General features: G+C 46.0%; 1 protein-coding gene across 1 annotated transcript in view; it reads left to right on the plus strand.

Annotated features, from left to right (window-relative positions):
• Nucleotides 1-18,602, plus strand: part of SEC23A (SEC23 homolog A, COPII coat complex component) — a 1,668,754-nt gene that overhangs the window by 1,255,938 nt on the left and 394,214 nt on the right. Inside the window, exon 13 of the mRNA XM_069637506.1 lies at nt 10,969-11,075. Within this exon, the coding sequence (XP_069493607.1) occupies nt 10,969-11,075 (107 nt within the window). The remainder of the gene's footprint in view (nt 1-10,968; nt 11,076-18,602) is intronic.

Below are 18,602 nucleotides of genomic sequence, written 5' to 3' on the forward strand. Positions count from 1 at the left end.
TGTCTCCCTTCTCTTGGGTTATGGTCAAAGTTCCACACAATGCTTCCTTGGTGGGCCAGGAGAGTAACTTCATTCTCCTAAATTTCAGATAGCCAGGAGGAATGACTTCCTGCCCCAGGCCTGTTGGACCTTCCTCCTGGTCTGAGTTACCAGGAGAATGACTTCCTTCTTATGGTAATCATAAAACAATCCTTTACAATCAGGGGGAATGACACCCTTTCCCTGGTCTTCTCTTCATTAGGCTTCACACCTACAACACCCATCTCTGAGTGTTAAGGGCGTCCACAACACTGGCTTCTCTTCTTCTTTGATTGGGCCCACATGGTTCACTTCCTTGCCAAGTACTGCCACAAGGAAGATGACTCATATCACTATCTTGGTTTGTGTCTCCGACCCTTGTTTCTCTCCCCTTCTTTTTATGTCACCTTGGCTGCCTCGCTTGCCAAGTACTGACACAAGGGGGATAGTCCTGCTTGTTATATCCATGCAGGGGTTCTTGCCTCCTGTACTTTCCAGCCCCTACCGATCCCCGCGCCTCTCCCGTTACCTTGCCTGTTCCTGGGATGCGCAGCTGGGTTTTCTTGGGGTCCCTCTCCTACTCTGTGTGCTGCACAGGCACCTCTGCATCTCAGTGCCTTCACTTCGCGGATATATTGCCTTGGACCAATGGTATGGATGCTGCTTTTTGCGTTCGCATCATCATCTCGCAGCCTCCGGTTACTGTCTGGATGCTGCTGGGCAAAGTAGTCCCATTGTCCCATTGTCCTCTTGACTTCGGGGCGAACTGCTCTCGGCTCCATTTTAGTCTTCTCTGCGTCTCCTTCGTGCTTTCCGGGCTTCACAGTCTCTCATTTTGGTTGGCTGTGTCTCCCCGATAGATAGTCCTCCTTTGTATTTTATGGCGTAGGAGGAACCACGGCACCACAGAAGTCTATACCCCTGTAGTTCCTTCTTGGTATTGATCTTCATTGTCCCTCTCTCCCACCTTGTCCGAGTCCTTGGATTACCTATGTTCCTGATATTGTTTTTTGTCCCAGTACTTTCCAGAACCTTGATGTAGTCTGCCTTATAATGGTACACGGGTCTACTGTCTATCAAAAGATTAACAGAAGGAGAGGCTAGAGTATGTGGGGGTCTGATGTTCTCGTTAGGGCTGTACCCTAGATAGTCCCTCCCCATGACATCTGCCGCATTAGACCAGCTCAAAAGGGCGTTTGCACATTTGTGTCTTTCCTTATCAAAAGTATCTAATTTTCTGAGGGTTCCTGTCATTTCCACCTTACCAGTTAGGTAGGTGTTGAAAGCCATGCCACCTCAACTCTTTGTGCCGCCACTGCACCACCCACAATCACAATGAACACAGAGGACCTCACTGAATACCTAACATAAAATATCCTTTATCATATAATTTTTCTTGCCTACCAAGTTTCAGGGGTTTTGTTAGGTTGAACTACCCTGTCACAACCAACTGTCATCGTGTTTCCTCTATTTAGGGTGGGTACAAGGCATTATCACCAATACAATAATTTGTACACATCATATCGGGATAGGCCTCCAGTATGTGTAGGACTGGGCGGTTTTACACATTAAAATCCTGTAAATACGACACCTTTTATCTTTCTATGCGTACCATTTACGTACCAGTTGGGAGCAGAAGGCAATGCAAAGGGCTAGTGGTCTGATGGATACCAGAACACCTCTTTTGATTCTTATCTGCATGGATGAAATTGCAGCCCATGTAGGAGCAGCTAAGAAATGTTTCTCTGTATGGAACGCACCGGCCTGTCAGAAACAGCACACAATGAGAGGAGGAATGGTTTCTTTCTGTTGAACTTCTGCTGTGTTTTGGGCCTGCAGATGCTCATGGCAATGATGCATTTCATAATGTTATGTGTTTAGAGTAACAACAGGAGCAAGATGTGGATGCCAAAATAATATGTTTCATTTCTGAGGAAATCTTCAGAGAAACAAAATAATAAATGAAGTAGATAAGATCCTTTGCAGTTTACTCCACTGTCGAAATCTTCCTCTGATTCAGGCAAAAGCTGCTTCCTTTCAATCTTCTTCTATTCATTCGAGCCCAGGAAAGGCCACCAGTCGTTCCCTCTCTCCTCCCGCTGTCTGGCATTTTGCAACAACCAACAACAACAATTCCTCTGTTACTATCCAGAAATATATCCTTAACTTCCTCCTTGTCCCGTAACCAATCTGGGTTGTCCAAATCCAATCCCCTTCTGATTGGACTCAGTTGTAGAGACCTGTTCCCTATTTGAGCCGCCGTCCGTGACCTCCCTCCTCCCCTCCTTTTGTTGTCGAACGGGTCCTCCCTATGGACCTCACCTTTATTGTGGCAGCCGACTCTGTGTCGGGGACGATGGTGCGCCGAGTACAGGTGAGCCCTACCCCGCCAGGTGAGTCCTTGGCTCTGGAGGATGTTTGTCCCAGGTCCGGGTCCCATACTGTTCTCGGCCCCCGTAGTTCGGAGTCTGCTCCGTTGTTGGATGTGGTGACCGTGTAGGCAATGTCTTCCATTCCCTCTCACACCCCTCCACCTCACACATGCCCGCCACGGAGCCAGGGCGATCAGGCAAGGACGAGCACCTGGACAGGTAATCGGCTACCATTTGGAAACCGGCCGACCTATGCAAGGTGAGGAAGTCGAAGGTTAGTATCTAACCGGCTGGTTAGCATCTTTGTGTTTCACCAACCATTGCAGGGGCGCATGATCCGTGTACAATGTGAAGCAACGTCCCAGAAGATAGTACTTCAAAGAATCCACAGCACACTTAATAGCTAGACACTCCTCTATCGTCGAGTAGGTCAACTCATGCGGCAACAGCTTACAGCTCACAAAACATACTGGGTTGAGAACACCATCGTAGTCCTGTGAAAGAACGGCCCCCAACCCTTGATCTGATGCGTGGGTCTAGAGATAGAAGTGTTTATTGAAATCGGGGCATCTTAAAACGGGATCTGAGGCGATTCTACGTTTCAGCGTCACAATAGCCAGAATTGCAGCCTCTTTGTTGGTCAGGTCAGATGATCCATTGGATCTCAAAGCATCTGTCAGGGGTGCTGCGATCGTTGAAAACTCGGGTAGAAACCTGCGGTAATATCCAACAAAGCCGAGCAAAGGCCGTATCTGTTTTCCTCGGGAAGGTACTGGAATTCTGTGTATTGGCTCAATTTTTGAAAGTTGTGGTCGAATAACACCTCCACCAACAGTATGCCCCAAATACTTGGTTCTCTTCAATCACTGTTTTTCTTGGGTTGATGTGTAACCCGGCATCATATTACGCCCCAAACACCTTATCCAAATGATGTAGATGTTCTTCTCACATATCACTATAGTTCACAATGTTGTCTAGATACGCAACTGCGTAACTGTCATGGGGCCTTGGTATGATGTCCATTAGTCTCTGAAAGGTTGGTGCCACACCGTGTAACCCAAAGGGTAACACTTGGAAGTGATACAACTCTTGGAGTGTGGAGAAGGTGGTTTTCTCCCAGTCTGGGTTTCGTAATGGGATCTTCCAATAACCCTTTGTGAGGTCTATGGTGCCGAGGAAATGTGCTGATCTGAGTCTTTCCAATAGTTCATCCATTCTTGGCATTGGATACGCTTCATATTGGGAGACGGAATTCAGTTGTGGATAATCCATACAGAAGGCTCTGTATGGCTGAAGTCTCTGTTCTAAGGCTGAATGCCTTCTAATTATGGTTTACTAACTTCCTTCTTTGTAAAGTTCTTCTGATTCTGTAAGCAGAATTAGCCTTCTTATTTGAACTAGTAGCTGTTAATTCTATATTAGTTCTATCTGTGAGGAGCTTGCACTGCAGAGGCAATTAGCTGTTCCTGTTCTATGTTGGTGGTGCTCCCTCTGCTAGTAAGGTATTCATATTTTATGTGAGGGGCGTTTGGATCGCTTAGCCACTGCAGGGCAAATTCTTTGTGATCAGAATTTGGACTGCTGCAGCCTATGCTGTTCCCTTTCTATGCGAGTCTAGCTTGCATTTGGGGCCCTTCATTTACCTGTTGGCACAGCTCTATTCCATGAAGTTAAATCTCTATGCAAGTGGAACCTCTACTGCTTTGACATTATCTGTGCTAGTCCTGTACCATTAAGACCCACAACATTCCTATTCCAAGTGAGGAAATAATGATCTAGTGAGGCTCATTGCATACCATTTCTATATTAGGGAGTGTGCACTCATGAAGAATATGTTGCACCTGTTCTGTGTGAGGGGAACATTTACTGCAGATACCCATTCCTAATCTGTTCTGTGTGGGTATCTTCTACCCTTGCTTTGCCTTGCATGGATTAACTCCACCTCTTCTACATGATGAAAGTTTGCATTGTTGCTGTCCTGATTTGCCTTTTCTGTTTGTGTGAGGGAAGCCTGAATGGCTCCTACTCAAGCAGACCTCTTCTGTGTGAGGGAAGCGTTAAGCAGCTTATGCTGCTGCTGTAGCTATTCTTTGCATGCTGGGGAAACTCAGTGTTAGTGCTCATCTGATCCATTTGTGAGAGGATGCTTGTGCTTCTGCACACTGTTCTGTATCTGTTTATTGTGAGGGAAATCTGCTTTTCTGTTATGATGTGGACCGCATGATAATGATGTCCATAGAGTTAACTTTTTGCATGAGTCGGCTGGATGTCACATATGCTTTACTCTCTTCTGAAGGAGAAAACTAATTTTTACTACCTTGAAATCACATTTACTCTCAAAGTCTAAACATTGGGAGTAAAATACTCCCACCTCAAAATCTGATCTGGAGCACTGTATCAGAATGATGACAAACCATCGATACACAGGTTTATTCTTATGCTATATATCTGATCACCTCTACTTTGATTACTGTTTCTCTTGAAATTATGTGTATACTAAACTACATAAAAAGGGGTTTTGACGTTAAACAAGCTTCCCTTGCCCAAAGGGCCAAAGGCCTGGATTCTTCTTGAGTTTTATACCAGGCAATTGCAACCATGGACCTAAGGAATGACGATTTGGTGTCCAGAAAGCCTGACTTAGACACCTGAATGAAACATCCCATATTAAAGGAGGTTATGGAGATCTACTCGTCTCCATTGCCCGGTGATGGCTGTGAGAAACATAAGGGCGTCTCACCCGCTGGTCCCCGGAGATCTGTTGTCTATGTGGCCAGGACACAGCCATTGCTATTGGATCCAGTTCCTGGGGGTGGACCAGTGGGGGAGGATCACCTAGGCGAGGGGTCTTCGGGCAGTGGAAGTGGGACACCGAGGGTTGAGACGTCGTATCCCCTTTCCTGTAACACCTTTTCCCCATCCTACCCTGTAGGATATTTAGAAGCTCTACCCACCACCTCTTTCCCCACACGAACACGTTCTTACACGGTAACAAACAATGGACTAAAATCAGAACCGTTTACCTGACATGTCCCAACACTCGGGTCAGACAAAGTCAGGCAATTGACAATAACCACACACATCTGACAGCCCTTTACCTTCCCCACAGGGATAAAAGGCAGAGTACTAAAGCACACTTCGAGCAAGGCACCAAACTGGCAGTAAAAAGGGAGGAGAAAAGCGAGGAGGAAAGCGGTGAGACCTGGAAGGACAACCAAGGGGGAATTGCCCTTGCCAATTTCAACTTAGACCTGCAAAGCCTCTGAAAGGGAAATCATAAGACCGGGGGTTTTCAGCTGGTGTGCGGAGCAGCAGATGTCAATAGTACACGAGGGACTCCTGCATTGATAACGCAGCTGGAGAGGCAAGCTGGCTACCATGGTACTATCCTTGACTCCAGAGAGCAAAGAAGCCAACGGGTTCAGCACAGCCAGTGAGTCGAGGGAAACTGATAGAAAATCGAACCATGTTGATCCCAAGTTTGCAAGTAGCAACATTTTTTTTTTGTAATGTAAGGAATTTGCAAGAAGAAGGACGTGTGTTTAAGTTTGAACTTTAAAGAAGGCCCAGTTGGGGTCCAGATGAGAGGGGTCCGGCGCAACGTGGGCGCTCATTCGAAAGGCTCTGACCGGGACCTTTGTTTGAAACTACGAGAACCAGAAGGCCCTAGGAAAAGGGTGGCATGAGACGTCAGAGTGGTCCTACAATGGTCACGTCAAAACCCTTGTACAATTGAAAGTCTCTCACCCATTGCCAGAGGAAAGCTAGGGGAAGGAAACCCTGCTTTCCATTACAATTGTGAACTGTGATAATTGGCAAATGTGAACCCGACAGAGGGATGCCGATAGCAAGCTAGGAGAAGGAAACCCTGATTTCTGATGAAACTGAGCAATACATAAACTGTATTAGGAAAACATGAACTGTGTTGACGAAAGGCCGTAGTGAACCCATCAGAGGGAGGCCTGTTTTTACAAGGAGGATCTGAGACCCGGCAGAGGGAGATCCTAGGGGCGAAGAGCAATCACCCAAGGTGCAAGATTACAGAGAGAAGTGATCTTGAAGTGAATTTGAATGTGAGTTTGAACATGCTGCATGTGCGGCGTGTCATGAACAGTACGACCCGGAAGTATGTTATTCCGGTTTGGTCCGCGTGGCAACTTTGAGTCTGGAAGAGAGAGTTGCAACGGACTGGACACCGTAGACAGTTGCGGTCGGCGGCGGGTCAGCTGGGAAGGAATGAATCTCAGTAGTGTTACGTCTGGGCAGCTCGCAAACGGCATTCAGCGGAGTTGTGGGCTTTTATTTGGGACATTTGACAAGGAAGGAATTGAGGACTGGATGTTTCCGTTGGATCATCGGACGGGCGTTTATATCTGTCATCCGTTGGTGATGCAGTGTTGGGTATGTAACTTTGGAGGTGTCGAGTTTCATTTTTGGCAGAAGCGCCACGGGAGGACGACTGTTGGCGTCTTAGCGGAACTTTAGTGAGCCAGCATGTGTTTTTAAGGCCAGTGTGTGTGGTGTCTTGTCTTGGTGTTGTGGACTTTTTTGGGTATTGATCTGGTATGTAAGTGTTGGGGCCAGTATGAATGTGCTTGTAGGTTTTGTGGCCCGTGTGTTGTATTACAAGTGAAAATGTTTTTGTTATTGTTAACATGATTGATTTTCTTGCAGGTGGGTTGGTGGACTTGGGTTGCGGGTTCTAATTATCATTGTGTGGTATTTGGGATTTTTAAATGTATTCTTGTGTTGATAACCAACATGATTTTAATTTGCATGTGGGGCCAAATTGGTCTTATGACCCGGACTCGCGGGTGGGATGGACTTGTGGGTGTTGGCCCACAAAAGACTTGTGGGTGGGGTTGGACTCGTGGGTTGTTTGGTCCACAAAAGACTCGCGGGTGGGGTTGGACTCGTGGGTTGTTTGGTCCACAAAAGACTCACGGGTGGGGTTGGATTCGTGGGTGGTGTCCATTTCTTTATTGTTGCGTTCTGGGCTTCTATCAATGTATTACAGGGAATTATCTTCCAAGAAGGGGAACCGAACCTTCGTCTTTCAGTGAGGTCTATTGAGTGACATTAATATTGAAATGATTCCTGAATGGTTGTTCTCCGTTTTCTGTGGAAGACTGCGGCGTGTGACATGGCTGTGGCGTGTGAGTCAAGTCAAGGCATTTCCCTCGGGCAGTTGTTTTCGGGGCAAGGCGGTCCCATGTTGTGGTGTGTTGTGCAAAGGGTGTGTTCTGTAATTGGTGTGTTGCAGAATGGGTGTCTCATAGAATAGTTGTATTTCCACAATTCGGATGTCAGATGCAGTGGTTACGGTAGCTTAGTTTGGACTAGGGGTCCCATGGGTGAGTGATGGTGTTGCTGCATTGCAGCCCGGCAAGGACTAGGGGTCCTGGGTAGTGTGGCTATGTACTGGGTTGGTGCAGTCGGCAGGGACTAGTGGTCCTGTGTGTGGTGATGTACTGAGCTTGGTGCAGTCTGGCAGGGTCTTGGGGTGATGTACTACGGTGGGCAGTTGGTAGGTACCAGGGGTCTTGTGTTGTGGTGGTTCAAGGGCGTATGTTTGGCGCTGTTTAGATTGGTCGTGGTTTTCGGTTGGTGAGTGTGTGAGAGTTGTTGTGGATGTTAGGGGTGATGTGCTTGGTGTTGCTCTGTGTCGAGCTGGGTTAGTGCCCAGGTGTGGCAGCTCTGGTGCCACGGGGTGCAGACCAGGTTGGAAGGATGCTGGCGCACAGAAGGTTTTGATGGTTAGTGTAATGTACTTTTGTAGAACGCTGGGGCGTGTCGGGCTCTAGCTTTCAAGGGGCAGCTTGAAACAGGTGAAGTCTGTGGTTTTTTGTTTTTGTTCCTCAGGTGTCTTCCAGTTCAGGTTGTGGGGAGGTGCTAGCCCTTATTCTATTTCAGTGGGTTCCTCATTTGTGGTGGTCTTGTGGGGACAGAGTGGAGTTGTATTATGTCTTTTTTGGCATGGTTAAGATGCAGGTGGAGAGAATGCATTGTTTGGCACGGTTAGGGTGCAGGTTTATTTTCCCATGTTATCTTTGGCATGGTTAGGTTCCAGATTCTTGGGGGTGCCATGTAGGTTATGGTTGCACAGTGGTTTTGGTTTTAAGTGTGGCGCAGTGTCCTTAGTGTGGTTTAGGGTGGTTGGCATCCTGTCTTTAGTTGGTCGTGGGATGAGCGATGCTCCAGTTGGACAGTGTCCTTAAGGAATGTGAGTGGTGTGTGTGTCCATTTAGGGTCAGGTGTGTTGGTGCAATTACGTGCTGGCCACACGTACTTGTGGGGGTTTTCGTTCTATGGATTGAAGAGAGATCTTTCTTCTGGTGTTGTAAGATCCTTCTTGTTTTCAGAAATGTAAGGAGGGAGAAGTGTTGTAGTGTATATCTGAGTGCTGGTGTTATCACTGACTCTGGAAAGCTGTGATGTCAGTGAGTGTAGAGTTCTGTGGTGTTGTGATCTGAACTGAGGTTCTATCATTGACAGTTGGAAAGTCTAAGCTGTGTCTCACTGGCAACTATCTACCAATAAACCTACTATTAACTTACCTGCTGGTCCGGGTGTTGGTTTACGGTACCACGTTATTTCACAATTCTCACTAAACAGCTTCATCTCTGAAAAGTCATGCTCCTGAGTCAGTGGAGAACAACAGATAATGAAATCCATATCAGAGTAAGCTGGCATATCTGGTGTGGTGGTATGCTGCCATAAAGACAAAGTGCAGGAAAGGGGAAGAGTGAGCAGATTGAGGTGACGAAGAAATATGTTGCAGTGGAAGTATAGGAAGTGAAGTGTATCTGGGTGTTAAATTCTTTAAAGCAACATATATTGCAAAAGAATCGGGGGATGTGCTCCCCTAACAGAATAGATGATGTAGAGCAGGTACACATTACAATCCCACCCTCTCATAGTGGCTAAAACTCTGATATTTTAGGCACATGCCTTCAAGTATAACTGTACTAAACTACTTTAGCTGTGGTAAATGGTAGTGCTTTGACATTCACTGGGCATCAGTTAGCACATGCTGCATAAAACAGAGATGGTGACCTTGGGTGCCAGTGGAAAGACTGGACAACACTTGGATGCAGGGCCTGCCCTGTGATGCAAGGGTAAATATGACAGTGTGTGTATGAACATGAATTTCTTATATGTTCCTGAATGGCAATCAGAATTATCCAATTTTACTTTGGTCTATTAGGTGTTGCTTGCCACAGCTGTAAGCCGGAACTATTGCATAGAGAACAGATAGGGAGAAATGGCATAGGAGGAGGGACACAAAGCACGTAGGTGTTTCCTTATTTGCCCACCCATTGACTGCCCATGGCCATGCTAATCCCTATGACCATGTCCACCCAGTTCCTGCCCATCCCCACATAAAACAACTCCAGTTGGGAACTCTTTGAGCTCGCTTTAATAAAATCCTACCATCAAACATTGCACTTGGAGTGCCTGACAGTGTTTTTTCAAAGCATTCTTCTGAGAGTTAAGTACTTAGGACCTCATCACGAGTTGGGCGGTACCGCTGGGGCTATTAACGTTACGCCAAAACCCTGCCGCTATTAGCGCCGGATCACAGGTTTGGCACTACGGTAAGTCCCCATTCCCCTTTGAGCCCATACAGGAATTTCCCATTCCCCATTGGGAAATTATCGACAAAACCACAGCGGATTTGCCCCCAGCTCAGAGCTGGGGGGTAAATCCAGCCAAACCCGTGATTTGGCGGACTCTTAAATGTGGCGGTAATAGCGTTACCGCTGGCCACATTTAAGCGTTACCGCCAAACTTGTGATGAGGCAGAGTTGTAAAGACGCTACTGGTGTAATAAAAATGTCTTTAACCAGGCCTGCCTTCAGCTGCTAGATTTATAAGCACAATGCGTGTCTTTCACTGAAGTCCTGTTAAAAACAAGCATTGGCAAAACCAACAGTTTTGCCTTGGGCATATGTATTAGGCATTTGCTAGACACTGCTATTAGATGACACGGTACCTGCATCATAATTTCCACCAGCTACCATCAATGGCCAGTTAATACCACTATGGCAGAGCCTGGCAAGTGCATTTCTCATGCCTACAGAAAAGCCCACAATGGTGGTATTGCCAATGTTTGTGGGAGACCTGAAATGATCTGCATATCAACTCATGATCTCCTCCTATAGTATAGAACATTCTGCGGTCTTGAGCGAATTGAGCCATTATTTAATCTGTTTTGAAAAGATAAAGATTAGTTACCTTTGTTTATGTTATTCATGTTTCCTTGAAGATGACCATAAACTAAATAAGATTAAAATACATTTGCCATAGAAGAGCTGTTATAAAGTGGTTGTGCTTCATAATTTTCCACCACACTTTTGCACAATATCTATTTGTTAATGTTTGTCATGGAGAACTTGTTTGAACTGTATATTATGTGGTAGATATGAATGTTTGCTGGCATTGTTTGCTTTGATAAAGGGGCCTTGTTTAATTATCTCGAAATAAATGTTCTCATGGACAGACAGTGTGTTATGGAATATAAAATACAAACACTACGATTGTATTCTCGCATTAATATTGTGTCTTTCCAATTTAGCACAATGCTCCCATCCCTCAAGGAGGGCGTGGCGCAATCCAGTTTGTGACGCAGTACCAACATTCTAGTGGACAGCGTCGGATCAGAGTAACCACAATAGCCAGAAAGTGAGTAATGCATTATTTTAAACCCCTTTTTCATATTATATTGATTATATTCGAAATGATAACACACATATAGTCCATATAGTCCTTGTGAGAGTGGTATACTGCTAGTGGCATGCTTCCATGTTATTCAGAAGTTAATTGTTTGATTTTTGTAATCGTTTTTTTGTTTTGAAAATTTTATTTTAAACTATATACAAAGTGCCATACATTAAACAAACATATTCATTGAATACAATTTATAATGATAATACAATAACATTTAACCATTTCCCCCCTCCCACAGTGTTTCAAGTTCACATTTGTAATCTATCAGTTAATATAAAGTAAGAAATGTACCCTAAATCTTTTCAAGCAATGCAATTTTCTTTTCTCTGCTGTAAAGAACTCTTTCAATCTCCGCCAGATTATGCATCTCTGTTTCTACTGTCTGATTTTTGTAATTGTTAACAAGTTTATCAGATGTAAATGTCCTTTTTCCACTTTTTCAGATGAGCGTATTAGATGAGTAAGAGTAGTGGCAAGTTGAATCGCACATAATTCCCACTTAACATAGTAATTTCTAAAATAGTGGTGAATTCATTGTCAAATATTGCATGTTTCTGCCCATGTTGGCTGCATTTGTCCTTATTAGAACCTTTGGGTACTGATGTAGATTTTATATATCTGGCTGATGACATTTAACTTCGTTGGACGAATTTGGATGACTTTTTTCCAAAATAGGATTGTCCCTGGACCGTCCAAACTGGAAATTATGGGGCCATTTATTAAAAAGTGGAAATGTTAAGAAAATTAAAAAAAAGCAGTTTTCGGCCTAGTCCCATTACTTTTCCCATTGAGAAAAAGTGCTTAGATTGAACATGTGGAGACAAAACATCATAGATTTGCAGTTTGGGTAAATCCATGCTGTAGTTTACAAAATATTCTAAGGAGAAGGGGGTGCCAACTGCTCTCGAAAAACGTTTTCACATCTCCTATGGTGCTTTGTGGTAGAAGGACGTATCAGAATAGAAAAGGCACTTTTTTTGTTTTCTTTTTTTTTTTTGTACTCGTTGCTAGCAATGCCTGTGGTAATGCCGAGGGAAGCTGGAAATGAAAAGTGCTCAAAATGATATTTGGAAGAGGAAAACAGGACATATTAGGTGACAGATGGGGAGGAGTAAAGAAGATCACATGCCATGGGGGAGTTTGTGGTGGGCTAAGGGACTTGTTTGGGGAAGAACATTTTCAGCATATCTGGAGGGAATCCAACAAGATTACAGTGGTAATGTTTCAAGACGCGCTCAGAAAAGAAAATTAGTGGCACAAGCCAGTGTTGGGAGGTACTGGGAGAGGATCATAAAGGAAAACACAAGGCAGGGAAGTCTGAGTACTAAGAAAAGAGGAGGGGTGCTCACATGGGTTGTGCGAGTGAGGATCGGGAGGAATTGTCAAACATTTTCCTGTTACTGCGGAAATTGGCAAACCTTGCATTATTGCAGGAGTGACTACTGGATTGCAGCAAATGAGTTTGCATGAGAAATTATTGTGGGAATAGAAAGGGGGGGGGGTAATCAATAACCTATGGACCATTGGCTGTTTGGCGATAGTCTTTTAAACCTGCAAAGAGGTGGGACCACAACTACTAGGCAGGGGCATTAGAGTCTTTTCGAATAATTAGTGCAACATGTATGTTGGATACAGCCAAAGCCAGTGGCCACTTCAAAGGCTGAAGGCTGCTGGCCTCTGAGGCCGTTGGCCATGGCCTTAGCCTATTGCTATTTTTTATTTGTATTGTTTAAAGCGCGGATCTAGCTCGAGAGCAATGGAGTGCTGTACAGAGTATGGGTAGATAGGATTTGGGCTGCCATGTTTTTTGTGCATTCAGGCCATTCTTCTCCATCCAGACACTCACAACACAGAATGTGGATTCCGACAAGTACCACACCATTCAACACTACACACTGCATTCATACCAGTTTCGGGCGGGGCAGTCATTGTGTCAAACACCAGAAACTAGACATCTACAACAAGAAGTGCATATTCGTCACACACTCTATTCACCCAGGTCCCACCCACAGGTGTACCCACAACATACGGTCGTTGGGAAGGCTCCAGCCAGTCTGGGCGGCACTTCCCCACATTACCATATATGGAACTTCCACCCAACAGCCAGTCAGGGGGAAGGGACAGAGTCAGGGCTTCCCTGGACTTCAGGAAGATCAAGGTAACAGGCGATGGAAGGCAAGAGGCCACGGGGGCCATCTTGTCTCCATCAGGAACCTACTGATTCCAATGACAGGGCCTGGGCATCCCAAAATGGAGGACTATCAGGGTACCAGTCAATTCAGCATGGATCTGCCCCCAGTCCGTACCCTGCTCTGAGGGCCACACACAGGTGCCCAAAACATACACTAGGGGCACAGGGTTGTACGCCCACCCATGGGTGCCATAAGGGTATCCCATGGGTCCGTTCACCAAAACCAAAAGAGAGAGCTGCACTGCCAGGAGTCCAACATGAACTCCTGTGCGGAAAACACAACAGAACACATGATAAAAAGCAGTAAAGGACAAGGATATGGAGGCCATGTCCCGCCGATGCATTTCCAGCATCACAGTTTCCACCTTCCCAGATCTTCCTCGCATTCTCTAAGTGTACTCTGGATATTTGCCTTATTTAACGCGTCGAGCCAAGAGGTTAAACTCCCAAGTATTTTATCTTGTCTGAGACCCAGCTATGGGACAAAGAGGGGAGTGTGCCCTCCAGTGCTTCATCCTGCTATCCAATATTAATTCCCACCAATTTTCCATAGTTAATTGTGAATCCCGAGCAGGACCCAAACTGTTGAATAACCTCTGTGAACTCTGGGGACCGACCGCACTGGTTCAGTTAAGTATAAAATAACATCAGTACATAGCCCGATCTTGTGTTTCTCTGTCCCTGACATTTCCGAAGATGCCCTGGTCCTCCCGCACTGATTGAGCAAGAGGCGCCATGGCTAAAGCAAAAAGCAGTGGGACAGAGGGCACCCCTGTCTGGTACACCTGTTAATTGGTAATGGGACCTGTGTATGACATTTTGACCCTCACACGTGTGGAGGAGGCCACAAAGCTGGCAAACACCAATTTGTAAAAGTGTGGGCTAAAACCATAGTTACCCAGGCCCTCTGACAGATAAGGCCAAGCCAAACTGTCAAAGTACTTATTTGCATCTAGGGATAGCACCACAGCGTTCTGTTTAGTATGAGCTCCCAGGTCGATCAGATTCCATGCCGGTCTGACACTGTCAAAGGCTGACCGCCCTTTTATAATACCTGTCTGGTCCTCATTAATTCTCTTTGGCAGACTCTGTTAGTCTATTGGCCAATGTTTTTGTATAGATCTACATATCGCAGTTTAGTAATGCAATAGGCCTATAGAAGGTGCACTCAGCCAGGTCTTTCCCTGGTTTCAAGATAAGTGAGGTCCAGGATTCCCCCATTGTTCCTGACACCCGCCCACTTGTCCCAAAGGAGTTAAATAGCTTCACCATCTGGTGGACTAATTGAGCTTGAAAGCATTTGTAGAAAGTGTTGGGGAACACGTCGGGGTCCAGAGCTTTATTACTTGGGAGGGTTTTGATAACTGACTGCATATACTTCCAGGGCAGTAATCGGACTCTCCAGCGCAGTTTTGTTTGCCTCCACCAATTTGGGAAGTCAGAGTCTACACAAGTGAGAACAAACTGCCTATAGCCTAGACTCACGCCCACACAGTAACTCAGAGAAATATGATTGAATTATCTGGATTTTGTCCCTTTCCTCCCAAAAGAGAGTCCCCTCCCGGTTCTGCAGGGCTCCTATTGTGTTGCATGCTTGTGCTAATTTCTATTTGGCCACTAGGCATTTGTAAGCCTTGTCCCCTCTGGTGTAATAGTATTGCTTGGTATGTAGTAGGGAATTACTTTCTGTCCCCTGCCTGTAGGGCCTCTATCTTGCCTTGTGCAACCCTAAGAGCTCTAAGAGAACGGATTGTGTTCGTCCACCTATGTTCCTTTTCCCTGTCCCTAAACTCACTCTCCAGCTTTTCGCTAACAAGGGCCTTAGCTCCGCCAGGGCTGCCATTTTCCCTATAAATTCCCCCCAAAATACTGCTTTTCCTGTGTCCCACACAAGGCCCATTTCCAGCTCCCCAGTGTCGATTTCCCTGAAGTCGTTGTCAATCGTCTCACCCATTTCCCGCTTTATCACCGGATCTCTCAGGGCTACATTCTTTCACTGCCATGGGTATCGCTCTGAGGGGGATACAATAAGTTCCTGTAGGATACGTGTTACTGGAGCGTGGTCAGTGTGTTGCATGGACTCTATTTCCACAGCCTCTGTATAACTTAAGAGGGACGTGGCGGTCATAATTAGATCTATTCTACAGAAAGATTTGTGTACTGATGAGAAGAAGGTGAAGTACTGCTCTTCCTGATGATGAAAACACCAGGTTTCAGTTGGATCTAATTCCTGTAACATGGTCGTAAGTGCACTAACATTTCGGAGATCTGCCTGGGAAGCTGGGAAAGTTTTATCCAATAGAGGGATGATCACACAATTGAATTCCCCCCCCATACCATAATCAGCACGGCATCCTTAAAATCCAGAATAATCGGGACCAGATCCTGGATAAATTGATCCTGGTTATCATTTGGGCCATACAATGCCACCACCGTCAACAGGAAACCCTCTGACCAGCCCCGTATTGCTTGGTATCTCCCCTCAAAGTGCGCTTTAACTGCCCCCACTTTAAATGAAATACCTGTGCTCAACAGAATGGCCATTGCCTTCTTTTTAACCCTAGCGCTACTGAAATACCCTTGTGGGAACCCCTTGCATTTAAGTCTCTTCTTGTCTTGGGGAAGCAAGTGGGTCTCTTGTAAAATCGCCACGAACCACCCCAGACGTCCAAAGATTGTTTTTGCGTTTCATAAGGGAATTAAGACCTGAACATTCCATGTACCCAACTGCAATGTCGGTGTCGCCTTATTGAGTCAGCACTAGTTAGCTCAACCACTGAGACCACTGGGACCGACGGCGAGCCGAGCCCGTCAGCCCACCCCTTCCATTCTGTTTCCACTTCAGCACTGGTGCATATCAAACTTGAATTTATGAAAGTAACAACTTCCAAACCAAAATTGAACAGCCCTCTAAGGGTCTTTCGGGAACAGATTATAGGATGCTCCCACATAAAGATATTTCCCGCTCTCCCGGGGACCTCCCACCCCTCTCCCCCTACCAAAACCCTCCTCCCTCTCTCACCATCCCTTCCCCCAGAACCCCTCATCCCACAGCCTCAATAGTTTTATCCCACAGAGCACATCAACTTACACAAGAACTAAACTCATGAAACTTAACTTTGGATCTTGCCCCCAAACTGCACAGAATACATGTTTGTCCTGCACCTCTCTCCCCACCCTAAGGCAGACTGTAATGGAACCCCAATCCGGTGGATCAGATATCCAGATCAGAGCACATTGTCTGGGCACTCGTCACGCCTGTCTGGTCTGCTTTTGCCTTTGCCAAGGGGCCGCAAAGTCGGCATCTCTTCCTACCCTGAGTATGGGATGAGTCTATGCGCTCTTGGTGTCTCTCTCCCTTCTTGCTGTCACCCCCCTCCATCAGAGCTGCTGCCTCCTCTTCCTTTGTTGCATGGAACGTTACTCTCTTCTTCTTTTTTACAATTGGTGCACTAACTTTTGTGTTGTATTCACTATATTATGCAATAGACTGGCCCTGAAGAAGGAGATTAATCTCCAAAATGCATTGGCATATTGAGTCTGTATTCTAAGGATGTGTTGGCTGCTTCCTCACTAAGATGTTATTAGTGACCATTTATGAAAATACATTTTTTCCTTCTTTGGATATAAATTACTTATAAGGAAACAAGGGAAAGACTAATTTTTTGAGGATTTATACCAATTTCGATACCTTATTTGTACATTGAATGAGCATTCAGCTAAGTTTCAGACATTTGTTGAACTTTTACATCCCTGATTGGGATTACAGAGAGCGACTGTGTGGCTAGGTTATTTTACCCAGCCTTCTGCTACATGTCCTCTTCCTTCGTTACCACATATTTCACTCCCTTTGCCTTGAAGAGTGGCTTACACAGGTATCCCCACCTATATGGGATGTCTCTCTCACACAACCAGGCCGTCACTACGTTCAATTCTTTGCATCTAAACAATGTGGCCTGCAAAAAGTCCTGGAACAACTTCAGATTTAAGCCTCTAAAGTGGATTGACTATTGCTTCTGGGCTTCTCTCATCACCCACTCCTTCTGACTGAAGAAATTATTTCTTATGAGCACATCTGGACACAGGACGTTTTTGATCTGGAACCCTGTGTGTCCGGTCCAGGACCAACTCCTCGCCCTCGGGAAATGTATTATGGTGCGGAGCAGGGCTTCAGGATAGGCAGGTAGATCTGGATCTTGGACCTGCTTAGGGATACTTCGTATCCTGATGTTATTTCTCCTTGAGTGATTCTCAACATCTTCCTGCCTGACTGCCACCACCTCAAATCACTGTTCTAGGGTTTCCATCTGCTCCGACATCACTGCTTGCTCGTGAGCCTACTCCGCCACCAGAGATTCCAGCTCCAAAAGTCGTGATTCAGCCCCAGTGGTACATACTTGTAGGTCCTCGACTGTTCCCGCAAGCTTATCAATTCATCCCTGTATTTCTTGAGTGAGGTCGTATTTCTGCTCCACCAACATTGCTTTAATGTCATCTTTCGTGGCTGGTATAACAGGGGTCCCCACACAGCAGCATTGGTGAGGCCGGTGCATGAACCAGAGCGTTGACCTGTTGGGATTTCTTGACGGCCCCTTCTTGAGCTGATAGCATTTGCGTAATATTGGGGCAAAGTGACAAAGCCACACTGCACTGGGACCCGATTAGCGCGCTCAGTATGTCAAGCTTCCCACTAGTTAAGACCTCCTGCAGGGGCTCTATGTAACTGAGGCTCATAAAAGGCTTCTTCTTGACCCTGTCATCTCCTAGACTCTTTCTGTCGATGCTGCTGATTCCCCTTCTAACCTTACAGATGGCAGCGCTGCACCTCCTGTTCATCCCGTGATGTTCCCTGAGGCTTTCAGTCAAGGTGGCCCAATGGCCCTTGCTCCAAATCCTGCCATGAACTTATGTCGATGGCAGCCTGCTTTAAGACCATTGAAATTAAAGCCCTTCGCTCATTGGCCCAGTGCCGTGTCTACCAGTCTGAGGTTCGCACTGCCTGCATAAATTGCCACATTGTGGGGATGATAAAGAGCCCAAAACTATGGAATATGAAGCTTATTTACATTTCACCACCTGGGTATCTGGGACGAGACATTCATCCACTATTCTTGCCCCCAGTGGGTCCTGGGGCACAACCCCTCCCTGCAACAGTTCCCTACTCTACGGCTCTTTGTGGTCTCCGGTATGCCTTTATTGGGAACTCATTGCTCTCCGCTCCCTGCGAGGATGGAAGCGGGGGAGGAGCCCAATATCCGATTTTCAGGAAGTGATTCAGTGACAGCGTCCCC

This window comes from Ambystoma mexicanum, chromosome 14 (assembly GCF_040938575.1).
Source record: "Ambystoma mexicanum isolate Mex_15411 chromosome 14, UKY_AmexF1_1, whole genome shotgun sequence".
Taxonomy (NCBI): domain Eukaryota; kingdom Metazoa; phylum Chordata; class Amphibia; order Caudata; family Ambystomatidae; genus Ambystoma; species Ambystoma mexicanum.